Source organism: Procambarus clarkii, chromosome 13 (assembly GCF_040958095.1).
Source record: "Procambarus clarkii isolate CNS0578487 chromosome 13, FALCON_Pclarkii_2.0, whole genome shotgun sequence".
Lineage (NCBI taxonomy): Eukaryota > Metazoa > Arthropoda > Malacostraca > Decapoda > Cambaridae > Procambarus > Procambarus clarkii.
Genome location: NC_091162.1, coordinates 27,112,119 through 27,139,500, shown reverse-complemented (window position 1 = coordinate 27,139,500; position 27,382 = coordinate 27,112,119). Strand labels below are relative to the sequence as shown.

The 27,382-nt window shown below is 49.3% G+C and overlaps 1 protein-coding gene across 1 annotated transcript in view; it reads left to right on the top strand.

Moving 5' to 3' along the window:
• LOC123757101 (cyclic nucleotide-gated channel alpha-3) overlaps nucleotides 1-27,382 on the top strand; it is a 402,346-nt gene that overhangs the window by 185,146 nt on the left and 189,818 nt on the right. Inside the window, exons 3-4 of the mRNA XM_069324046.1 lie at nucleotides 13,161-13,301; nucleotides 22,971-23,123. Coding sequence (XP_069180147.1) covers nucleotides 13,161-13,301; nucleotides 22,971-23,123 — 294 coding nt within the window. The remainder of the gene's footprint in view (nucleotides 1-13,160; nucleotides 13,302-22,970; nucleotides 23,124-27,382) is intronic.

Sequence of the window (27,382 nt, the reverse complement as noted above, 5' to 3'; positions counted from 1 at the left end):
GTATGTATATGTATGTATGTATATGTATGTATGTATGTATTCATGTATGTATGTATTCCCAATCACGTTAATGACTCCCCCTCTATCATACAATTTAAGAGAAAAACAACTATGTACTAAATAATCAACTCCTTGTAACTTTAAATATACTGACCTTCCTATCTGTATTCAGACTGAGCCTACCATCATTATAGGTGATTATAATGCTAGGCATAGGAAGATGGGTAATTCGCAGTTCAATAATCGTAACGGCAACCAACTGTTGTCACTATCCACGTGTCACTATCCAATGACAGTTGAGAGGCGGGACCAAAGAGCCAAAGTTCAACCCCCGCAAGCACAATTAGGTGAGTACTATTAGGTAGTCACGATGATGCACAGATTGTGGGTGACCTTGAACCGACGCATATCTACGGATGTATTCTTGATCTATGTCTGGGTGTCAACGTCTCCCACACCGTGTGCGCCTCGTCAATAGTGCCAGATATGACGTCTGATCATCTGGCCATATTAGCCACTGTAAACATTGGCAGCTCTATCCTCCCTGGTGGAGTGTTCAAGCGGAAGAGGCTGGCTGTGCCCATCGATCAACGAGACAATTTTGTTGCTCATGTGTCAGAATGGTACAGTTCATCTGAGCCTTCATCAGTTGAAGATTTTAACAATGAGCTCACAGGTACTATCGACCAGTTTATAGAATCACTTGATCCATCGTCCAGGCCACGTAACCCAAATTACACTGGTCATAGCACCCACCCAGACGGGGTGGGGCCGTTCGCAAAATGCAGTTGGATGATGGCTCTCTGCTCGATCATGTAACCAGATACAAATACATTGGGCTTGAGAGTCTACTGTACCGCAATGTTGTAGCCAGACTAGGTCGCCAATGTAGAGAGAGGCCCCGTGCTCTCAAGGCTGTGGCAGGCTACCATCCAAGCTATGGCGCAAATGTGAGAATTGGAAAAAATGATGCATCTCTTACATATTAGATCTCTGATTGATTATGCTGCACCCATGCTTGCTCTAGTGCCTGAGAGAATGCTTGGAGGGCTGGAAAAGATGCAAAACGAAGCCATGAGGTTTATCCCCGGATGTCCCCGTACAACTAAATTACTAAACTTCAGGAAGGAACTGAATATTTCATGTATAAGTGATAGTATCACTGAAATTAATGCTTTAATTGGTATCAAGATGATTAAGCTAACCCACCCTAACCCCTGCACTGAAGCCCTCCAAGCCTTCTTCCTTGAAAGTCAGCATCCCTCCAAATGGATTACCAAGACTGCCACTGTGCTCAGAATGTATAATATTCATCACCTCTACCAAGAGAGACAACAACAACACTTTCCTGCACCATGGGAGATCACTCCTTTCCATATTACTGTCCCCTCCCCCTTTCCCACCCAAGAAGCTGATTAAAGAACAAGCCTTGCTTCGACAAGAAGCAAAGTACAATGCCTTCAGCCAAATTGATGCTTTAGTCAGAGAGTGCTCCCTTTCCCAGATTATTTACACTTATGGATCCTTGCACCAGTCCCATGGTGCAGCTGGAAGTGCAGTTGTTGTGACAGAGAGAGATGGTTCCTTCTCCCGTGAGTGTGGAGCGCGTCTCAGTAACTGGGCCTCCACTCTTCAAACAGAATTGGTTCCCATAATCCTTGCACTCGATCGCGTATATGAGTCCAAAGTTGATACGCTAATTGTAAGTGATTGTTTGTCATCCTTGACTGCCCTCAGCTCCCTAAGGCATAACTGTGACGAGCTTATCTCAGAAGCTAGACACAGATATAATGAAATAATCAATGATGGAGTCAGAGTCTTTCTCCTGTGGATTCCTTCCCATATTGGTCTCCGAATGCATGATAGAGCTGATGAGTTAGCCAAGAGGTTTGCTCGTAAAGAGGGAATTGATTACCAACTTGGACTGTCCCTGAGCAGGCTGAGGGCAGCAATATTCAGGGAACATCAACTGAATTTCGGAGACTTGAGGCAAAGTGAAATTCACACCAGTTCCTCCATCTATCATCATTCTATTATGCAGGAAGTACCGCACGTCTATGGGTCATCCAATAAGGTTAGCAGACTTCTAGATGTTACCACTGCTAGGCTTAGGCTCGGCTACAAGTACCTCTGGGAGTTTGTAACATCTGCTGATGTAGATCTGACTAAATGTAAACTCTGTCAGCAGAACTATTCGCATACTTTGCGTCATTATATAATGGAATGTGAAAAAATCGCAGAATTCAGAAATAACGAGAGAGGGTGGGTGTGCAGCACATGACTGTAAAGCTGCCGCCCAGTTGGGTGGGTGTGGAGCACATGACTGTAAAGCTGCCGCCCAGCTGGGTGGGTGTGCAGCACATGACTGTAAAGCTGCCGCCCAGTTCGGTGGGTGTGGCGCACATGACTGTAAAGCTGCCGCCCAGCTGGGTGGGTGTGCAGCACATGACTGTAAAGCTGCCGCCCAGTTGGGTGGGTGTGCAGCACATGACTGTAAAGCTGCCGCCCAGCTGAGTGGGTGTGCAGCACATGACTGTAAAGCTGCCGCCCAGTTGGGTGGGTGTGCAGCACATGACTGTAAAGCTGCCGCCCAGTTGGGTGGGTGTGGAGCACATGACTGTAAAGCTGCCGCCCATTTGGGTGGGTGTGGAGCAAGATTAGTAACTGTGTGACTCACCATAGATGTAAAGGGCCTTGTATAGTGACTGTTGTGAGCCTCTTGTTGAATCACTTGTGATACAAAAGATTATTGAAGTGTGTATTTGTGTAGGTGATTGAATATGTATGTGTATATATGTATATGTATATATATACGTACATGAATGTATGAGTATGTGTACATGTATATATATAACATTAATAATAGTGTAACTAGCGTCAAAAGATTGTTATTTGCTTAGCTAAACGAACAAGAGGGTTCAGTTCCTGAACCGATTATGTGCCTCTGTAATCCTTAATATTTACACCACCGCCCACGGGATGGGTATGGGGTGCATAATAAAGAAAGAAATTGAATTGTAACTTACCTTATCTCCTAAATGTCAACATATGTCAGTTCAGTTCATGCTGTTTATCTCAATTAGTCTTAAGTCTTAGTTTTAAGGTTTTTCCAGATCTTGCCTAAAACGCTGTGCGTATTACTGCTGTAGGCATAGTTTATACTTGTTCTCTCTTGAAATTCAACATTCTACTTGTAACTCCCAACCACTCCCTACACCACCACCACTCCCTACACCACCACCACTCCCAACACCACCACCACTCCCAACACCACCACCACCACTCCCAACACCACCACCACTCCCTACACCACCACCACTCCCAACACCAACACCACTCCCAACACCACCACCACTCCCAACACCACCACCACTACCAACACCACCACCACTCCCAACACCACCACCACTACCAACACCACCACCACTCCCAACACCACCACCACTCCCTACACCACCACCACTACCAACACCACCACCACTCCCTACACCACCACCACTCCCAACACCACCACCACTCCCAACACCACCACCACTCCCAACACCACCACCACTCCCAACACCACCACCACTCCCAACACCACCACCACTCCCTACACCACCACCACTACCAACACCACCACCACTCCCTACACCACCACCACTCCCAACACCACCACCACTCCCAACACCACCACCACTCCCAACACCACCACCACTCCCAACACCACCACCACTCCCAACACCACCACCACTCCCAACACCACCACCACTCCCTACACCACCACCACTCCCTACACCACCACCACTCCCAACACCACCACCACTCCCTACACCACCACCACTCCCAACACCACCACCACTACCAACACCACCACCACTACCACCACCACCACCACTCCCTACACCACCACCACTCCCAACACCACCACCACTCCCAACACCACCACCACTCCCTACACCACCACCACTCCCAACACCACCACCACTACCAACACCACCACCACTACCACCACCACCACCACTCCCTACACCACCACCACTCCCAACACCACCACCACTACCAACACCACCACCACTACCACCACCACTCCCTACACCACCACCACTCCCAACACCACCACCACTACCAACACCACCACCACTCCCAACACCACCACCAATCCCAACACCACCACCACTCCCAACACCACCACCACTCCCAACACCACCACCACTCCCAACACCACCACCACTCCCAACACCACCACCACTCCCAACACCACCACCACTACCAACACCACCACCACTCCCAACACCACCACCACTACCAACACCACCACCACTCCCAACACCACCACCACTACCAACACCACCACCACTACCACCACCACTCCCTACACCACCACCACTCCCAACACCACCACCACTACCAACACCACCACCACTCCCAACACCACCACCACTCCCAACACCACCACCACTCCCAACACCACCACCACTCCCAACACCACCACCACTCCCAACACCACCACCACTCCCAACACCACCACCACTCCCTACACCACCACCACTCCCAACACCACCACCACTCCCAACACCACGACCACTCCCAACACCACCACCACTCCCAACACCACCACCACTCCCAACACCACCACCACTCCCTACACCACCACCACTCCCAACACCACCACCACTACCAACACCACCACCACTACCACCACCACCACCACTCCCTACACCACCACCACTCCCAACACCACCACCACTACCAACACCACCACCACTACCACCACCACTCCCAACACCACCACCACTCCCAACACCACCACCACTCCCAACACCACCACCACTCCCAACACCACTACCACTCCCAACACCACTACCACTCCCAACACCACCACCACTCCCAACACCACCACCACTCCCAACACCACTACCACTCCCAACACCACTACCACTCCCAACACCACCACCACTACCAACACCACTACCACTCCCAACACCACCACCACTACCAACACCACCACCACTACCAACACCACCACCACTCCCAACACCACCACCACTACCAACACCTCCACCACTCCCAACACCACCACCACTCCCAACACCACCACCACTACCAACACCACCACCACTCCCAACACCACCACCACTCCCAACACCACCACCACTACCAACACCACCACCACTCCCAACACCACCACCACTCCCAACACCACCACCACTCCCAACACGAACACCACTCCCAACACCACTACCACTCCCAACACCACCACCACTCCCAACACCTCCACCACTCCCAACACGAACACCACTCCCAACACCACTACCACTCCCAACACCATCACCACTCCCAACACCACTACCACTCCCAACACCACCACCACTCCCAACACCACTACCACTCCCAACACCACCACCACTCCCAACACCACTACCACTCCCAACACCACCACCACTCCCAACACCTCCACCACTCCCAACACGAACACCACTCCCAACACCACTACCACTCCCAACACCACCACCACTACCAACACCTCCACCACTACCAACACGAACACCACTCCCAACACCACTACCACTCCCAACACCACCACCACTCCCAACACCTCCACCACTCCCAACACGAACACCACTCCCAACACCACTACCACTCCCAACACCACCACCACTACCAACACCACCACCACTCCCAACACCACCACCACTCCCAACACCACCACCACTCCCAACACCACCACCACTCCCAACACCACCACCACTACCAACACCACCACCACTCCCAACACCACCACCACTCCCAACACCACCACCACTCCCAACACCACCACCACCCCCTACACCAACACCTCGTGGGAAGTAGTGGAATTTACATCTATCCTTGAGCTGTAGTTGACCCCATACCCCAGCCCGTGAGTGATAGTGGACCCCATACCCCAGCCCGTGAGTGATAGTGGACCCCATACCCATCCTGTGGAAGGGAGTGGACCCAATATAATCATCCTGTTGGTGATAGTGGACACCATGCCCATCCTGTGGGCAGTATTGGACATCATACCCATCCTGTGGGTGGGAGTGGACCCCATACCCATCTTGTGGGTGCTAGTGGACCCCATACCCATCTTGTGGGGTGCTAGTGGACCCCATACCCATCTTGTGGATGCTAGTGGACCCCATACCTCTCTAGTGGGTGGTAGTGGACCCCATACCCATCCTGTGGGTGGTAGTGGACCCCATACCCATCCTGTGGGTGGTAGTGGACCCCATACCCATCCTGTGGGTGGTAGTGGACCCCATACCCATCTTGTGGGTGCTAGTGGACCCCATACCCATCGTGTGGGTGCTGGTAGACTCCATACCCATCTAGTGGGTGGTAGTGGATCCCATTCCCATCTTGTGGATGGAAGTGGACCCCATACTTATCCTGTGGGTGGTATTGGACCCCATTCCCATCCTGTGGGCGGTAGTGCACCCCATACCAATCTTTTGGGCGGTACTGGACCCCATACTCATCCTGTGGGTGGTAATGGACCCCATACCCATCCTGTGGGCAGTAGTGGACCCCATACCCATATTTTGAGTGGTAGTGGACCCCTTACCCATCCTGTGGGCGGTAGTGGACCCCATACCCATCCTGTGAACGGTAGTGGACCCCATACCCATCTTGTGGGTGGTAGTGGACCCCATACCCATCCTGTGGGCGGTAGTGGACGCCATACGCGTCCTATAGGTGGTAGTTGAGTGGTAGTTGAGCACACCTATGGGTGAGCGCTTTGTCATGGGTTCGTATCCTGGCCGGGGAGGATTTACTGGGCGTTATCCTTAACTGTAGCCTCTGTTTAACTCAACAGTAAAATGTGTACTTGGTTGTAAAAACGATTTTTCGTGGGGGTCGTATTCCAGGGACCTGCCCGAAACGCTACGCGTACTAGTGGCAGTACAAGAATGTAACAACTCTTGTATATATATATATAAAAAGTTAACCCGTACTTATCCTATGGGCGGTAGTAGACACAATTTTCATCCTGTGGGTGATTGTGGACCCCATACCCATCCTTTGGTCGGTATTGTGGACGCCACACACATCCTTTGGGCGGAAGTGGAACATATACCTATCCAGTGGGCAGTAGTGGACCCCCATACCCATCCTGCAGGCGGTAGTGGACCCCATACCTATCCTATGGGTAGTTATTGGGCCCAGACCCATCCTACAAGTGGTATGGACCCCTTACCCACCTAACATGTGGTAGTGGACCCTATACCCACCTAACAGGTGGTAGTTGACCCTATACCCATCCTACAGTAGATAGCAGACACTATACCATCCTGTTTGCAGTAGTTTACCCATAGACATTCCAACGTAACATCGTTTTCTGTTGACGTTCCTACAATATATTCTTTCTTCTTCTTCTTGATAGTAGGTGCAGTGTGCATGAGGGGTTCGTCCCTCCTGATGACTGCACCAGTACTGCTGGTGGCAGACGCCTTCATGTTGAGGATAGTAACAGTGCCAAAGGTGCTTGTTGTGTTGTGGTGTAGACAGAGGAGCGGTGACTACAACAGAGGTGTGTGTTGTAGGGAGACTTGCCGCACCGTGGGGCGGGGTGTTGTGTGTATGGCGTCAGCTGATCCTTGGTGCTGCCACGAGGCAGTTGTGTTCTGTGTTTAGCTGTTGGAGGCGCCAGGTATATATGTGGCGCGGGTCAGATGTGACCCAATTTGTTGGTCGACTGGAGATATTTAGCCAGTGTGTTGGATATTAGATATTGTTCCTGTAACGAGTGGTCACCTCCTCCTAATATATGCTCGATGGTAAAGGGTCTGTTAAGTGAGATAAGTACTTGTTTGAAATTTACTCTGGCACTATAATGTCGGAAGCAGTGCAGGAGATAGTGTTCGAGTGTTTCAGGCACCTGACAGTGAGTACAGAGTTCGTTGATGTCTGTTCTGTACTTAGAGCTGTGTGCTGCTAGCTTGGTGTGTCCCAGCCTTAATCTGGTCATCGTTACATCAATTTCTCTGCTTTTATAACGGACATGTTTCCAAGTTTCCCATTTCTTTTTAATGGACCCATAGTACAAAGGTGAGCATAACGTTTTCCATTTTGTCGCAAAATCTTGAGTGATGGTATTTTTGAAGGCTCCTTAACGTGCAACATGGGGAATTGGATGACGGGTAATGTGAGGTGTGTTGTGCATTGCTTTGGCTAGTTGATCTACTATTTCATTATGGAGAATACCACAATGTGCTGGGACCCATTGGATAGAGGTATCATAACCGTTCAATCGATGTTCATGAAGAAGTTGAAGGCATGGGTAAACAAACTCCTTGCACGTTGTTGAAGAGTACGTAATTGCTTGAATCGCACTCTTGGAGTCACTGCAGATTGTATATGTCCCGATTGGTAATGTGATTATTTGGAGAGCTTGGTATAAGGCATATAATTCAGCTGTGAAAACAAATAGTTGGTTTGGTAACCGCCATCCCTGCTTGATATGGTATTCCGGTATCCATACAGCGCTAGTGACCGAGGGTACGTTGTTCATGATGATGCGAGACCCATCTGTATAAATCGCTGTGGTATTTGGGTAGCAATTTTTCATTGTTGAGACAAAGACTGAGGCTATGGCTGAGTTTGGTGCAGACTTGGGAATGTTGTCTTCGAGTTGTATTGCTGTATTAGGAGTTGTATAAAGCCAAGGTGGAATGGGGGGAACAGGAAGTTGGGTTTCACAGTTTTGGAGTAGGGAGAGGTCTATATTGAGGTTATTTGTAGCCCGTGTGAGGAAAGGTTGCGAGTGATTGGTTGGTAAGCAGGGGTTATGTGGGTTAACTGTTGGGTTAATTTTTGATCTGTATGGGTGTGTCTGGTGAGCAGTGGTACAGAGTGACAGATAGTTGGCACACATTATGTCTCGTCTGGTGGCTAGGCTTGTGAGGCCCGTTTTCCCGTAGAGTCCGAGGATAGGAGTGGAACGCATTGCTCCACATATAAGTCGCATGGCATTGTTTTGTATGACCTCGAGGCTCTGTAGGTTAGTAGACGCAGCCGACGCATATGCTTGGCAACAATAGTCTAGTTGGCTGCGAATGTAGGTTGTATAGAAACGTAGCAGGATTTTATGGTGTGCTCCCCAGGTGGTGCCAGTGAGGGCTTTAAGTATGGTGAGTCGAGGTTGTGTCGTCTGTTTAAGGTGTTGAATGTGTGCTTTCCAGGTAAGTGAGGGCGAGTCTAAGTGCATGCCAAGGTATTTATGTTCTCGTACGTGTTGGATGGGAGTGTTGTGTATTGTGAGGGTGGGTAGATGAACAAGGCTTTTTTTAGTGAAAATTTGATAACAGGTTTCGGTAGTACTAACTTGAAGGCCCCATTGTTGTGTCCAATCTATGAGGTGGTCAAGTGCTGTTTGCATTGTTGAGACTGTATTAGGTAAGGCATTGTCTGAATAATACAATGTTAAGTCGTCGGTGTACGCCGAGAGGTTAACAGGATGGGTGTTAGGCAAATCTGCTAAGAATGCAGCAAAAACGGTTGGGCTTAGTATGGAGCCTTGCGGGACACCCGTTTGTATTGTGATGTCATCGGAAAACTCGCCTTGTATATAGACTTTAGAGGTCCTGTTCGTAAGATAGGATTTTAACCATAAAAGTAATCTTCCCTGTACGCCTAAACGCGCAAGCTTTGCGAGGAGGCAAGTATGAGGAATGCTATCAAAAGCTCCTTTGAGGTCTAAGTAGAGAACAATACAAAATTTGCTGCTTCTGAGAGAGGTGCGGATTTCATGTTCAAGGCAGAGTATTTGATCACGTGTGGAGCATTGCGGTTTAAATCCAGCTTGGAGTGACGGTATAATATTATTATATTCTAGGTACTGTGGTGTTTGTGTGTTACTGAGGAAGTCTTGGTTGTAGGGTTGATATAAAGCCATCGCTTGGTTACTGACTTTAATACGTATATAAACAATTACTTGACTAGCTGCTTCCAAACTGGTAGCGTCCTGTGTGCTCTTGTTTACCTTCTCTCTGGCGTCTGCTCCACCACACACAGAAAACGGATGGTACCATTTTCTGTGAACATGACAGGTACCATTGAAGGCGAGTATGTACTAGTCTTTCCATGACTTTACTGAGACATGATAGTAGGGAAATAGGTCTATATGACGCAGGTTGGGATGGGTCTTTTCCTGGTTTAAGGAACGGAAGAATAATACTGGTCTGCCATTGTGAGGGAATATTTCCGTGAGTCCAGCATAGGTTGTAATAGTTTAGGAGAGTACTATGTGCAGTTGATGGAAGATGTTTAATGAGTTCATATGGAATTCCATCCTCTCCAGGTGCCTTGCCAAGAGGTAGGCGGGTTAAGGCTAATTGTAGCTCACTTAAGGTGTACATATTGTCGACGCCGGGCATGGGTAGCAGTATGGCACGGTCAATTTCTTGTCTGAGGGGGAGTTCTTGGGCATGAAAGAAGGGTGTTGAGAGGGTAACTTTAAGACATTCAGGAAGAACATTTGCACGCTCCTGAGGTGTTTGACAGAGTGAACTGTTGATCATCAGGGGGAACGAAGGGAATGTTGGGCGACCTTTAATGCTGTTAAATGTAGCCCAGACTTTTGAATGTGGCGTAGTGGGTGTGAGGCTATCACAAAATTTTGCCCATGATGCTCGCTTTGCTGATAGTATGCTTTTCTTGGCTTCTGCTGTAGCCCGCCGGAGATTAACCCAGTTCTGTAGGGAGGGTTGACGTCTTTGTTTTTGTATGGCTCGTCGGCGTAAAGCGACTGTTCGTGCACATTCCGCGTTCCACCAATATGGTTTCAGTGGTTGGTTAGACCTATGTCCTGAAGTTTTCTTGAACATTTGGGTGGCTGCAGAATTTATGGCCGAAGTGATTGTGGACAGTCGCGTGTTGGGGTCTACTTCGTCTGTGTCTGGGAAACAGACAGTATCAGCCTATTTTTTCTTATCTAGTAGCTTAATGTTTCTTAAGGAGCGTTAGGGGGTGGGCTGGTGGCTGAAAGTTAGTAAATTTTATAATGAGAGGTTTGTGGTCACTTCCAATATCTGGTCCAGTATGAAACTGTAGTTCATGTTGAAAGTGTGCAGAGCCAAAGCAGATGTCCAGTGAGGCTTCATAATTGGTTCTGTAGTTAAAGTAGGTTGCAAGGTAGGGCGGCGAAAGAAGAGTATATGGTGTAGTGTCTAAGTAGTTATACAGATCGGTGCCTGCAGTATTTTGGGCACCTCTACTCCATGTGGGGTGGTTAGCATTGAGATCACCTGTAACAATGATCAGTTGCCGTAATTGGTTTAGATAGAATTCTAGTTCATTTAAATTTATTGTGCCACCAGGGTTGTATATACCCAGAAAGGATATGTGTGTACCATTGTAGGGTATTACGCATGCTAAAATTTCAAGTTTACCATTTACAAAATGTGTAAGTGTTGCAGGTTTACATGTCATGTTACTCCGTGTTAGGAGGAAAATCCCCCCCCCCCCCATACGGTTTGGTCTGTCCAGTCTCTCCATCTGAAAGTTTTTAAAAATAGGATTTTGTTTAGGGGTGAGCCAGGATTCGGTTATGAAAGCTAAGTTCGGTTTGGATGAGTAAAGGAATTGTTTAAGTTCTGTGAGGGATGTTTTAATGCTTTTTGCGTTCCAAGTCATGAAGGTTAGGGGAGCCATTTAGGATGTGTGGGTTGTGGATGTGTCTGTTTTCCTTGGCATGCCAGTAGTAGTACGTGTTGGATACCTGGATGTGGATGGGGGCTGAGTCTTACTCTTCGTACTGACGGTTGGGGTTTGTGGCAAGTCAGCCTGGGGAATGATTTTGGTAAGGCGTGCTAGGGAGTTATTTATGAGTTTTTCTATCATCTGTTCAAACAATGTGTGTCCAGCAATGGTGGCTTTGTTTGGGCGGATGTGAGTGTCTGTAGCTGTTGATGGGATGTCTGTTGGGTCAGCCTCAGGGGTGGGTTGTGTTATTTGTGTAAAGAATTTAGTTAGAAGTCGGTCCAGCGTCTTTTCTAGTGCATTTTCGATGCGTGTGACAAAATTCTATATTCTTTATATATATTTTAATATATTCTTTATATATATTTTTTAAAGACTTTTAAAGCACAAACTAGTGTATATAATGTTGATTGATGAAGCACTATTATTCTATGTAATAATTTATAGTGCTTATTATAATTTACTAAGAACAACTGATATTTCTCAAACCCACGAAACTTCAATAGGATGTATCTGATCTGTAATAGTCTAAGAGCATGGACAATAGCAGGTAAATTTCACAACCCATTTGGGACCTGAAAACTACAATTTTCATTGTAATTGAACCAATCACGACTATTCTGCTGTCTATGGCGATGGACGAGTACTGTGAGACGTAAATTGGAACGCGAGGAAGAGTTTTGGCTTTGGAAAAAATGTAACTGGGAATATACCACATATGTACTAATTCATATTCAACATATTGACTTTAAGCATTAAGTCATATATGTGCTGTCTTGTGCGAAAGCGGGATGCACGTGGTTATACCCCCATTACCCACATGGTTATACCCACCATTACACACGTGGTTATACCCCCATTACCCACATGGTTATACCCACCATTACACACGTGGTTATACCCCCATTACCCACATGGTTATACCCACCATTACACACGTGGTTATACCCCCATTACCCACGTGGTTATACCCACCATTACCCACATGGTTATACCCACCATTACCCACGTGGTTATACCCCCATTACCCACGTGGTTATGCCCACCATTACCCACGTGGTTATACCCCCATTACCCACGTGGTTATACCCACCATTACCCACGTGGTTATACCCACCATTACCCATGTGGTAATTGCCCCCATTACCCACGTGGTTATACCCACCATTACCCATGTGGTAATAGCCCCCATTACACACGTGGTTATACCCCCATTACCCACGTGGTTATACCCACCATTACCCATGTGGTAATAGCCCCCATTACACACGTGGTTATACCCCCATTACCCACGTGGTTATACCCACCATTACCCATGTGGTAATAGCCCCCATTACACACGTGGTTATACCCCCATTACCCACGTGGTTATGCCCACCATTACCCATGTGGTAATAGCCCCCATTACACACGTGGTTATGCCAGCAGTAACACACATGTCTTCCTCTCCCCTGCAGCCAAACTGGACGGGGTCAAGACATACATGCGCATGCGCAGAGTGCCGGCGCACCTCCAGGCCAAGGTCATCAAGTGGTTTGACTACCTATGGCTGACCCAGAAGTGCTCGGACGAGGAGAAGGCTGTCAGCTGTTTACCAGGTCAGTCAGGTGTTTACCAGGTCAGTCAGGTGTTTACCAGGTCAGTCAGGTGTTTACCAGGTCAGTCAGGTGTTCACCAGGTCAGTCAGCTGTTTACCAGGTCAGTCAGGTGTTTACCAGGTCAGTCAGTTGTTCACCAGGTCAGTCAGGTGTTTACCAGGTCAGTCAGGTGTTTACCAGGTCAGTCAGTTGTTCACCAGGTCAGTCAGGTGTTTACCAGGTCAGTCAGGTGTGAGGGACAGTGAGTGTGGTGTGAGGGACAGTGAGTGTGGTGTGAGGGACAGTAAGTGTGGTGTGAGGGACAGTGAGTGTGGTGTGAGGGACAGTGAGTGTGGTGTGAGGGACAGTGAGTGTGGTGTGAGGGACAGTGAGTGTGGTGTGAGGGACAGTAAGTGTGGTGTGAGGGACAGTGAGTGTGGTGTGAGGGACAGTGAGTGTGGTGTGAGGGACAGTAAGTGTGGTGTGAGGGACAGTGAGTGTGGTGTGAGGGACAGTGAGTGTGGTGTGAGGGACAGTAAGTGTGGTGTGAGGGACAGTGAGTGTGGTGTGAGGGACAGTGAGTGTGGTGTGAGGGACAGTGAGTGTGGTGTGAGGGACAGTGAGTGTGGTGTGAGGGACAGTGAGTGTGGTGTGAGGGACTGTGAGTGTGGTGTGAGGGACAGTGAGTGTCGTGTGAGGGACTGTGAGTGTGGTGTGAGGGATAGTAAGTTTGGTGTGAGGGACTGTGAGTGTGGTGTGAGGGGACTGTGAGTGTGGTGTGAGGGACTGTGAGTGTGGTGTGAGGGACTGTGAGTGTGGTGTGAGGGACAGTGAGTGTGGTGTGAGGGACGGTGAGTGTGGTGTGAGGGACTGTGAGTGTGGTGTGAGGGACTGTGAGTGTGGTGTGAGGGGACTGTGAGTGTGGTGTGAGGGACTGTGAGTGTGGTGTGAGGAACTGTGAGTGTGGTGTGAGGGACTGTGAGTGTGGTGTGAGGGACAGTGAGTGTGGTGTGAGGGACGGTGAGTGTGGTGTGAGGGACAGTGAGTGTGGTGTGAGGGACAGTGAGTGTGGTGTGAGGGACAGTGAGTGTGGTGTGAGGGACAGTGAGTGTGGTGTGAGGGACTGTGAGTGTGGTGTGAGGGACAGTGAGTGTCGTGTGAGGGACTGTGAGTGTGGTGTGAGGGATAGTAAGTTTGGTGTGAGGGACTGTGAGTGTGGTGTGAGGGGACTGTGAGTGTGGTGTGAGGGACTGTGAGTGTGGTGTGAGGGACTGTGAGTGTGGTGTGAGGGACAGTGAGTGTGGTGTGAGGGACGGTGAGTGTGGTGTGAGGGACTGTGAGTGTGGTGTGAGGGACTGTGAGTGTGGTGTGAGGGACTGTGAGTGTGGTGTGAGGGACTGTGAGTGTGGTGTGAGGAACTGTGAGTGTGGTGTGAGGGATTGTGAGTGTGGTGTGAGGGACAGTGAGTGTGGTGTGAGGGACGGTGAGTGTGGTGTGAGGGATGGTGAGTGTGGTGTGAGCGATGGTGAGTGTGGTGTGAGGGATGGTGAGTGTGGTGTGAGGGACTGTGAGTGTGGTGTGAGGGACTGTGAGTGTGGTGTGAGGGACAGTGAGTGTGGTGTGAGGGACGGTGAGTGTGGTGTGAGGGATGGTGAGTGTGGTGTGAGGGATGGTGAGTGTGGTGTGAGGGATGGTGAGTGTGGTGTGAGGGACTGTGAGTGTGGTGTGAGGGACGGTGAGTGTGGTGTGAGGGATGGTGAGTGTGGTGTGAGGGATGGTGTGTGTGGTGTGAGGGACTGTGAGTGTGGTGTGAGGGACTGTGAGTGTGGTGTGAGGGACAGTGAGTGTGGTGTGAGGGACAGTGAGTGTGGTGTGAGGGACTGTGAGTGTGGTGTGAGGGACTGTGAGTGTGGTGTGAGGAACTGTGAGTGTGGTGTGATGGACAGTGAGTGTGGTGTGAGGAACTGTGAGTGTGGTGTGAGGAACTGTGAGTGTGGTGTGAGGAACTGTGAGTGTGGTGTGAGGGACAGTGAGTGTGGTGTGAGGGACGGTGAGTGTGGTGTGAGGGACAGTGAGTGTGGTGTGAGGGACAGTGAGTGTGGTGTGAGGAACTGTGAGTGTGGTGTGAGGGACAGTGAGTGTGGTGTGAGGGACGGTGAGTGTGGTGTGAGGGATGGTGAGTGTGGTGTGAGGGATGGTGAGTGTGGTGTGAGGGATGGTGAGTGTGGTGTGAGGGACTGTGAGTGTGGTGTGAGGGACGGTGAGTGTGGTGTGAGGGATGGTGAGTGTGGTGTGAGGGATGGTGAGTGTGGTGTGAGGGACTGTGAGTGTGGTGTGAGGGACTGTGAGTGTGGTGTGAGGGACAGTGAGTGTGGTGTGAGGGACAGTGAGTGTGGTGTGAGGGACTGTGAGTGTGGTGTGAGGGACTGTGAGTGTGGTGTGAGGAACTGTGAGTGTGGTGTGATGGACAGTGAGTGTGGTGTGAGGAACTGTGAGTGTGGTGTGAGGAACTGTGAGTGTGGTGTGAGGAACTGTGAGTGTGGTGTGAGGGACAGTGAGTGTGGTGTGAGGGACGGTGAGTGTGGTGTGAGGGACAGTGAGTGTGGTGTGAGGGACGGTGAGTGTGGTGTGAGGGACAGTGAGTGTGGTGTGAGGGATGGTGAGTGTGGTGTGAGGGACTGTGAGTGTAGTGTGAGGGACAGTGAGTGTGGTGTGAGGGACAGTGAGTGTGGTGTGAGGGACTGTGAGTGTGGTGTGAGGGACGGTGAGTGTGGTGTGAGGGACAGTGAGTGTGGTGTGAGCACTGGGCATGGTAGTCACCGTACTTCCCGAGGCCAGAGTGCGGGGACTGCCACACCACACCACACAGAGTGCGGGGACTGCCACACCACACCACACAGAGTGCGGGGACTGCCACACCACACAACACAGAGTGCGGGGACTGCCACACCACACAACACAGAGTGCGAGGACTGCCACACCACACAACACAGAGTGCGGGGACTGCCACACCACACAACACAGAGTGCGGGGACTACCACACCACACAACACAGAGTGCGGGGACTGCCACACCACACAACACAGAGTGCGGGGACTGCCACACCACACAACACAGAGTGCGAGGACTGCCACACCACACAACACAGAGTGCGGGGACTGCCACACCACACAACACAGAGTGCGGGGACTACCACACCACACAACACAGAGTGCGGGGACTGCCACACCACACAACACAGAGTGCGGGGACTACCACACCACACAACACAGAGTGCGGGGACTACCACACCACACAACACAGAGTGCGGGGACTACCACACCACACAACACAGAGTGCGGGGACTGCCACACCACACAACACAGAGTGCGGGGACTGCCACACCACACAACACAGAGTGCGGGGACTGCCACACCACACAACACAGAGTGCGAGGACTGCCACACCACACAACACAGAGTGCGGGGACTGCCACACCACACAACACAGAGTGCGGGGACTACCACACCACACAACACAGAGTGCGGGGACTGCCACACCACACAACACAGAGTGCGGGGACTACCACACCACACAACACAGAGTGCGAGGACTGCCACACCACACAACACAGAGTGCGGGGACTGCCACACCACACAACACAGAGTGCGGGGACTACCACACCACACAACACAGAGTGCGGGGACTGCCACACCACACAACACAGAGTGCGGGGACTACCACACCACACAACACAGAGTGCGGGGACTACCACACCACACAACACAGAGTGCGGGGACTACCACACCACACAACACAGAGTGCGGGGACTGCCACACCACACAACACAGAGTGCGAGGACTGCCACACCACACAACACAGAGTGCGGGGACTACCACACCACACAACACAGAGTGCGGGGACTACCACACCACACAACACAGAGTGCGGGGACTACCACACCACACAACACAGAGTGCGGGGACTGCCACACCACACAACACAGAGTGCGGGCCACCTGGCTCCACCACCTGTGTAGCTGAGGACGAGGGAGGTGCACAAGAGGTCTTCACCAGGACCTCTGACTCTGCTCCACTCTGTATAGTCCCACGGAGAGTGGCCTCCCTCCTCTCAGTGACTCGGGGCCGTCTGGGGCCAGGGAGCCAAGAGCGGCACGTGCATTAGGGTCTGCAGTCTTTTTATTCATATGTGAATAACAACAGAGATGTTCAATTTTGGCTCGTTGATGATGCATGGTAGTGTGTGGGACCTGAGAAGTTAATAATGGCACATGAGAGGTTGATGATAGTGTGTACTCACCTAGTTGTGCTTGTGGGGGTTGAGCTCTGGCTCTTTGGTCCCGCCCCTCAACCGTCAATCAACTGATGTACAGGCTCCTGAGCCTATTGGGTTCTATCATATATACACTTAAAACTGTGTATGGATTCAGCCTCCACCACATCACTTCCTAATGCATTCCATTTGTCAACGACTCTGACACTAAATAAAAATTCTAATGTCTCTATGACTCACTTGGGCACATACTCTCCACTTGTGTTCCCTAGTGCGTGTGCCCCTTGTGATAAATACACTGTCTTTATCTGCCCTATCAATTCCTTTGATAATCTTGTATGTAGTGATCATGTCCTCCTCTAACTCTTCTGTCTTCCAGCGACGTGAGGTTTAATTCCCGTAGTATCACCTTGTAGCTCATACCCCTCAGTTCTGATACTAGTCTGGTGACAAACATTTGAACCTTTCCGAGTTTAGTCTTATGCTTGACTAGATATGGACTCCATGCTGGAGCTGCATACTACAGGATTGGTCTGACATATGTATTATGCAAAGTTCTAAATGATTCCTTACACAAGTTTCTTCCATTTCTTACACGACCGTTCTATGTTAACCCACCTGGCATATGCCGCTGATCTTATCCACTTGATATGGGCTTCAGGGAACAGGTCTGGCGTGATATCAACCCCCAGGTCTCTTTCTTTCTGTGATTCTTGAAGAATTTTATCTCCCAAATTATACCTTGTATCTGGCCTCCTGCTCCCTACACCTATCTTCATTACATTACATTTGCTTGGGTTAAACTCTAGCAATCTTTTGTTGGACCATTCATTCAGTTTGTCCAGTTCTTCTTGAAGCCTCAAGGTGTCTTCCTTTGTCTTAATCCTTCTCATAATTTTGACATCACCAGCAAACATCGAGAGGAATAAGTCTATACCCTCTTGGAGATCATTTACGTATATCAGAAACAGGATAGGACCGAGTACAGAGCCCTGTGGGACTCCACTGATGATTTCACGCCAATCTGGGGTCTCACCCCTCACTGTAACTCTCTGCTTCATATTGCTTGGGTACTCCCTTATCCACAGGAGCATCCTATCAGTTACTCTTGCCAGTTTCTCCAACTTATGTACCAGCCTCTTAAGGAATATTGTGTCAAAGGCTTTCCGACAGTCAAAGAAAATGCAGTCCGCCCATACTTCTCTTTCTTGCTTAATCTTTGTCACCGGATCGTAGAAGTCAATTAAGCCAGTAAGGCAAGAGTTATCCTCTCTGAACCCGTGTTGGTGGTTTGTCACCAAGTCCCTTCTCTCCAGATGTGTTACCAGGTTTTTTCTCATAATCTTCTCCATCACCTTGCATGGTATACAATTTAAGGACACTGGCCTGTAGTTCAGTGCCTCTTGTCTGTCACCCTTTTTGTATATTGGGACCACATTCGCCGTTTTCCATATTTCTGGTAGGTCTCTAATCTCCAGTGACCTACTATACACTATGGAGAGTGACAAGCAAAGTGCCTCTTCGCTCACACACTCATTCTTTACACACTCTTTCAATATCCATGGTGAGATACCGTCTGGAGCCAACAGCCTTTTTCACCTGAAGAGGAAGACCTTCTGGAATATCTTGTTGAGTTCTTCACACACCTCACTGTCATTCTCTGTGTACTTGTCCACACCCGTTCTAAGTTTCATTGCTCGTTCTTTCACTGTTGGTTTCCTCCTGATGTGAGTGTGGAGCGGCTTTGGTTCGGTCTTGGCTTTATTTGCTTCATCATTTTCATACTTTTTCTCTGCTCCTTTTCTCACACTAACATACTCATTCCTGGGTCTCTGGTATTTCTCTCTGCTTTCTGGTGTTCTGTTATTTCGGAAGTTCCTCCACGTCCTTTTGTTCAGTTCCATTGCTTCTGTACATTCCCTATTAAACCACGGATTCTTGTTTTGCTTCTCGGTTTTTTCCTTTTGGGACGAGATAAACCTGTTTACTGCCTTCTGACACTTTTGGGGGACATTATCCATCATGTCTTGTACAAACCTAGTTCTGAGTTCTGTGTCCCATGGTATATTCCTTAGGAATTTTCTCATCTCTTCATAATTTCTCTTTCGGTATGCCAGCCCCTTGTTTCTTAATTCTTTTTTTGGGGGAGATAAATCCTAGCTCTAGCAGGTACTCAAAGACCAGCACACTATGATCGCTCATTCCCAAGGGGGGCGTCCAACTTGACTTCCCTTATATCCGATTCATTTAGAATAAATATCCAATCAAACATGGGTGGTTCATCTCTCATTCTGGTTGGTCCTTTGATGTGTTGGCTTAAAAGTTTCTTGTTGCCACGTCCAGAAGCTTAGCTCTACACGTGTCTGGTCCTCCATTTGAGTCTCTGTTCTCCCAATCTATCTTCCAGTAGTTGAAGTCTCTCATGATTAGTACTCTAGATCCATTCTTGCTAACTACAGAAGCTGTTTGCTCTATTAAATTTATAGTTGTTTTTAATGGTATATTAATGTTGTTTCTATCATATTCCTGTCTGGGTCTTCTGTCATTTGGGGGGGGCGGGTATATATGACTACTACTATCTTGAAGTCTCTCATGATTAGTAGTCTGGATCCGTTCTTGCTAGCTACAGAAGCTGTCCTTACCATGCCATTCTGTCCTACTGGAGCCTTCCTGCTTTTTAATGCCCACTGCCACCACTGATCTTTTTCTTTCCAGCAGCTGACTAGTGCATCTTGCTGCTTCCTGTGAGGTAGCTGCTTTCATGGATACTTCCTTCACTGGGGATATTGCTTCTGAGCTCTTTCTCAGCATTTCTGCAAATGTTGCATGTACAGTGGCATTCCCTTCTAATGAAACATACTCATTCCTGGTTCTCTGGTATTTCTCTCTACTTTCTGGTGTTCTGTTATTTCGAAAGTTCCTCCACGCCCTTTTGTTCAGTTCCTTTGCTTCTGTACATTCCCTATTAAACCACGGATTCTTCTTTTGCTTCTCCGTTTTTTCCTTTTGGGACGAGATAAACCTGTTTACTGCCTTCTAACACTTTTGGGGGACATTATCCATAATGTCTTGTATGAACCTAGTTCTGAGTTCTGTGTCCCATGGTATATTCCTTAGGAATTTTCTCATCTCTTCATAATTTCTCTTTCGGTACGCCAGCCCCTTGTTTCTTAATTCTTTTTTGGGGGGAGATAAATCCTAGCTCTAGCAGGTACTCAAAGACCAGCACACTATGATCGCTCATTCCCAAGGGGGGGGCCATGTTGTTTCTGTCATACTCTTGCCTGGGTCTTCTGTCATTTGGTAGAGGGTTATATATCACCGCTACATCTACTCTAGGTCCTCCCATCGTCATGGTGCCTGTTATGTAGTGTCTAAACCCTTCACAGCCTGGGATAACCATCTCCTTGAATCTCCATTCCTTTCTCATGAGTAGGCCACTCTGCCTCCTCCCTTACCCTCCCTCCCTTTCCTTATTACAGTGTAATCCTGGGGGAACATCGTATTTGTTATGATTCCTGAGAGTTTTGGTTTCGTGATTCCAATTACATCTGGGTTTACTTCTTGTATTCTTTCCCTAAATTCACTCGCCTTGCTTGTAATCCCATCTATGTTCATGTACATCACCTTGAAGCTGACTCTTTTCTGTCCGTCCACAGTTTCTGTTGATTCCACTGGAGTAGATAAACATGGAGGGTCTAGGATGGGGAAGGGGAAGGGGTAGCCCTGGGTCGTGATGGGAGCTGAGAGTGAGAGGGACCTGGGTTGTGGGGGGGGGCTGGGAGGATCTGATTTGGAGAGGGTAGGGGCAAAGTGAGGGCTTGGAGGGGGTAGGGGAGAAGGGAGGGTTTGGGGGTATGGGGAGAAGGGAGGGTTTGGTGGGATGGGGAGAAAAGGGGGTTTGGGGAAAAGGGGTAGGAGGGAGGGCTTGGGGGTGGGGGAGAAAGGAGGGCTTGAGGGGGGCGGGGGAGAAAGAAGAGCTTGAGGGAGAGGGAGAGGAAAGAGGGCTTGGGGGGGAGGGTAGAGAAGGGACAGCTTAGGTGAGTGGGGGAGGAGGGAGGGGAAAGAGGGGTGGGGGAGAAGGGAGGGCTTAGGGTGGTGAAGGAGTGTAGGGACTGAGGCAGGTAGGGCTTCTATTGGTTGGGAGATGGGTGTGATCCTCCTCTCACTGGGGCTGTTGAATTGCCTGTGGAGGGTTCCCCACTCCCTTCTGGGATCGTAGGGTTCTGGGTTGTGGTTCCCTGATTCCTTTCCCCTCTCATTATGCTCTTTCCTTGCTGCTGCTGCCCTCTGTCTCTCCTACCTGGTCATATCCCTCTGCAGAAATACCTTTTTGAACTTCGGCACATTTAGTAGGCTGCTCTTCTTTGCTAAAATTTCCTCTTTTGAGTTCTCGCTTTTGAAAACTACTTTTATCAATCGATCTTTGTCCTTGTTGTACCGGTCAAGCCTGAAAACCTTTTCTATATTCAGTTATTTCCCCTCCATCGGTACTCCTTCAAGGATCTCTTTGACTGTGCTTTGTCCATATCTCTCCTCACCCTTGGAGTGGCCCCTATTTGCTCCTTAATACCCACTACGACTACTGCTCTTTTCCTTTCTATCAGTCGGCTAGTGCATCATGCTGCTTCCTGAGAAGTAGCAAATTTCATGACAATTTCCTGTACTGCAGAGCCAAGTTCCGGGGTCCTTCTAAGTATGTCTGCAAATGAGGGTTGTAATGTAGAAGTCCCTTCTATAGATACATTACCATCTTCCTGAGGGCTGGTTCATGGCTGATATTGGGGATTCTCTTTCAGGATTTTAATCTCCTCCCTTGCCACGATCAGTTCATCTTGCAGGTTGGCTACCTTTTCCCTCATTACCCATAGTTCCATTCTGATTTCACTCCACATTTGACAGAATGCCTCCTCAAGTGAGACATCCTGTCCTCCTCCATCTGTGTTACGTCTGCTCTCTGCCATGTTTGTTTCCAATTCCAGTTCTCCAATCCAATGTATTCACCTAGTTTTTTCACTTAGTTGTGTTTGCGGGGGTTGAGCTTTGCTCTTTCGGCCCACCTCTCAACTGTCAATCAACTGTTTACTACTTTTGTTCCCACACCACACACACCCCAGGAAGCAGCCCGTGACAGCTGACTAACTTCCAGGTACCTATTTACTGCTAGGTAACAGGGACATTCAGGGTGAAAGAAACTTGGCCCATTTGTTTCTGCCTGGTGCGGGAATCGAACACGCACCACAGAATTACGAGTCCTGCGTGCTATCCACCAGGCTACCAGGCCCCGTCCATGGTGTGTGAGTGTGTGTGTTGTGAGAGGTTGATGATGGTGTGTAAGTGTGCTGTGAGAGGTTAACACAAGTGTAGGTCTGCCTCAGAGCCCCACCTCACTACAATCTTGCTTTCTCCCAACCCCAGACAAGCTCAAGGCTGAGATGGCTATTCACGTCCACCTGGACACACTCAAGAGAGTGGAGATCTTCCAGAACACGGAGGCGGGCTTCTTGTGTGAACTGGTGCTACACCTCCGACCAGTTCTCTTCTCTCCCGGTGACTACATCTGCAGAAAAGGTACGTCATCCACTGAGGGTGTACCGGTGGAGGGCGGTGAGCCTCTTGTGTGAACTGCTGCTTCATTTACACCCACATCAATAAAGAAACAAACTGCCTTGGTTACAGCCAGTAGTTACCTTTAATTTCCATTATTTATTGATTAAGTATATATAGACAAAGAAGTGTAACTGTCGGTGTACATTGCATATATGTGAGGTACTCTCTTGTGATAGTAATCAATACATGCTGCCGGTTCTCCGCAGGTTCGATGAGAATGAACCACAACAATCCCTGAACACGTCGTAACCCTCACAGACCACACAATCTCCCTAAACTATAACTGTGACAAGAGCCCACCACCTCATATCTTTCCTCTAAACTGCATCAAACCTCTAAATTCATGCTCAGAACTGACATTTACTTTTGTACCTCGGACAATTTAATGAGCCTGTAGTGTCCATGTTTGGTCTCCTAGGTCTGGTACCTACGAGACGTCCCTGAAGCAGGCAGGCAGGATGTACACCTTAGAAACAGTTTCAACATGTCTCTATGCAGAAGAAAAATGTTCATCTATAACCACTTACGAATTATATGTTGGATTATATTTTAAAGTCTACTTTACAGAGGCCTCAATCCCACCACTGCCACCAGTGCTACATTCTGGATTGAGCTCTCCTTGTTAAAATGTCTGATATAAGTGTCCTTTTATTTCACAAGTGTTTATTGATTAGTGTTCTTAAATGTAGTCGGTGCAGGTACTTGTACGGAGCTCACCGGTGTTGTCACGACTCTGGCTTGCCTGACTTTAACTGAGGTGTGACTCAACTTTGAGAGTCACACTTACAACCACCACAAGCTATCACTGCCTTTACAACTTTCACAAGCCCCAAAACCCCCTTAAAATTTCAAAAGCATCAACCCTTAAAAATCAAAAGAACACAGAATTTTAAAATGCACAACAAAAACTTACAACCCCTAAAACTCACCACAAGCACACACTCCTTAAAAACTACCCAAGTCCTCAGTGGTGCAGTGGCAGGATACCCGCCCTGCACATCACCAATACTCTGATCTGGGTTTGAATCCTGGTCTGGGAGGTTTGTCTAGATGCCAATCCTTAACTGTTTGCCTCTGTTTACACAACAGTAACGGGGTATTTGGTTGTGAATTGATTGGAGGATCATGTTGTACAGAAAATAGTGAGTTATATATACCTGGAGCTGTGGTAAGTGAAATCTCTCAGCCTTCACAGGAGTCACAACCCGGCTGATCCTCCATGTTTACAACAATCCCACAAACCAGGTAACCCCAGAACTCTTAGAAACGAAAAATATTACAACCTTTACAACCGCCACAAGCCCACACAACCCTTAAAACCTTCACTTAGTCACAGTGGTCCAAGTTTCCAGTGCTTCTTAATAGAAGCACTGAGAGAAGGGGAAGAGGGGGAAATGGGTATGAACGAGATGGAGGGAACCAAGGGAAAGGGAACGGTTGTCCTAGGGGGAGATGGGGTGAAGAAGGGGGTGAGGAAGGGGAGGGAAGAGACCCGGATGTAGCCGGATACCCTCTTCTGAATATATATTTAAATGAAACTGTTTGTCAGTTTGAGTTTGGAGGTTAGAGAGAGGGAGAAGAGGGGGATAAAAATATGAGGGGCCGGAAGATGAGGGTAGTAATGGAGGCGTGAGAGACCGATTGTCCCGGACACCGCCGGGTATCCTTCATACTATATATTAAACAAAAATTGAACAAATTCATGAAAAGTTCCAAGTTGAGTATAGAGAGGAATGTGTGGAGCAAGAGGACAAGAGTCCACAGCCGTCAGCAGCGTGTAGAGGGAAGGACTGACACGTGTAGAGGGAAGGACGGACACGTGTAGAGGGAAGGACAGACACGTGTAGAGGGAAGGACTGACACATGTAGAGGGAAGGACTGACACGTGTAGAGGGAAGGACAGACACGTGTAGAGGGAAGGACTGACACGTGTAGAGGGAAGGACAGACACGTGTAGAGGGAAGGACAGACACGTGTAGAGGGAAGGACAGACACGTGTAGAGGGAAGGACAGACACGTGTAGAGGGAAAGACAGACACGTGTAGAGGGAAGGACAGACACGTGTAGAGGGAAGGACAGACACGTGTAGAGGGAAGGACAGACACGTGTAGAGGGAAGGACAGACACGTGTAGAGGGAAGGACAGACACGTGTAGAGGGAAAGACAGACACGTGTAGAGGGAAGGACAGACACGTGTAGAGGGAAGGACAGACACGTGTAGAGGGAAGGACTGACACGTGTAGAGGGAAAGACAGACACGTGTAGAGGGAAGGACTGACACGTGTAGAGGGAAGGACTGACACGTGTAGAGGGAAGGACTGACACGTGTAGAGGGAAAGACAGACACGTGTAGAGGGAAGGACAGACACGTGTAGAGGGAAGGACAGACACGTGTAGAGGGAAGGACTGACACGTGTAGAGGGAAAGACAGACACGTGTAGAGGGAAGGACAGACACGTGTAGAGGGAAGGACAGACACGTGTAGAGGGAAGGACTGACACGTGTAGAGGGAAGGACAGACACGTGTAGAGGGAAGGACAGACACGTGTAGAGGGAAGGACAGACACGTGTAGAGGGAAGGACAGACACGTGTAGAGGGAAAGACAGACACGTGTAGAGGGAAGGACAGACACGTGTAGAGGGAAGGACTGACACGTGTAGAGGGAAGGACAGACACGTGTAGAGGGAAGGACAGACACGTGTAGAGGGAAGGACAGACACGTGTAGAGGGAAGGACTGACACGTGTAGAGGGAAGGACAGACACGTGTAGAGGGAAGGACTGACACGTGTAGAGGGAAGGACTGACACGTGTAGAGGGAAGGACAGACACGTGTAGAGGGAAGGACTGACACGTGTAGAGGGAAGGACAGACACGTGTAGAGGGAAGGACAGACACGTGTAGAGGGAAGGACTGACACGTGTAGAGGGAAGGACAGACACGTGTAGAGGGAAGGACAGACACGTGTAGAGGGAAGGACAGACACGTGTAGAGGGAAGGACAGACACGTGTAGAGGGAAGGACAGACACGTGTAGAGGAAAGGACAGACACGTGTAGAGGGAAGGACAGACACGTGTAGAGGGAAGGACTGACACGTGTAGAGGGAAGGACAGACACGTGTAGAGGGAAGGACAGACACGTGTAGAGGGAAGGACTGACACGTGTAGAGGGAAGGACTGACAAGTGTAGAGGGAAGGACAGACACGTGTAGAGGGAAGGACAGACACGTGTAGAGGGAAGGACTGACACGTGTAGAGGGAAGGACAGACACGTGTAGAGGGAAAGACAGACACGTGTAGAGGGAAGGACTGACACGTGTAGAGGGAAGGACTGACAAGTGTAGAGGGAAGGACAGACACGTGTAGAGGGAAGGACAGACACGTGTAGAGGGAAGGACAGACACGTGTAGAGGGAAGGACTGACACGTGTAGAGGGAAGGACAGACACGTGTAGAGGGAAGGACACAACAGTTGTGTTGCTACAATCATCACCACCAGATTTTTTCTTATTTACATAATTCACATTAATAGTCCGGCTTAAAATCCTAACCAGCCACAGGGCACTCATAACCCCCCTTAACCACCCACAGGGGACTCATAACCCCCCTTAACCAGCCACAGGGGACTCATAACCCCCCTTAACCAGCCACAGGGCACTCATAACCCCCCTTAACCACCCACAGGGGACTCATAACCCCCCTTAACCAGCCACAGGGCACTCATAACCCCCCTTAACCACCCACAGGGGACTCATAACCCGCCTTAACCAGCCACAGGGGACTCATAACCCCCCTTAACCACCCACAGGGGACTCATAACCCCCCTTAACCACCCACAGGGGACTCATAACCCCCCTTAACCAGCCACAGGGGACTCATAACCCCCCTTAACCAGCCACAGGGCACTCATAACCCCCCTTAACCAGCCACAGGGCACTCATAACCCCCCTTAACCAGCCACAAGGCACTCATAACCCCCCTTAACCAGCCACAGGGGACTCATAACCCTCCTTAACCAGCTACAGGGGACTCATAACCCCCCTTAACCAGCCACAGGGGACTCATAACCCCCCTTAACCAGCCACAGGGGACTCATAACCCCCCTTAACCAGCCACAGCGGACTTATAACCCCCCTTAACCAGCCACAGGGGACTCATAACCCCCCTTAACCAGCCACAGGGCACTCATAACCCCCCTTAACCAGCCACAGGGGACTCATAA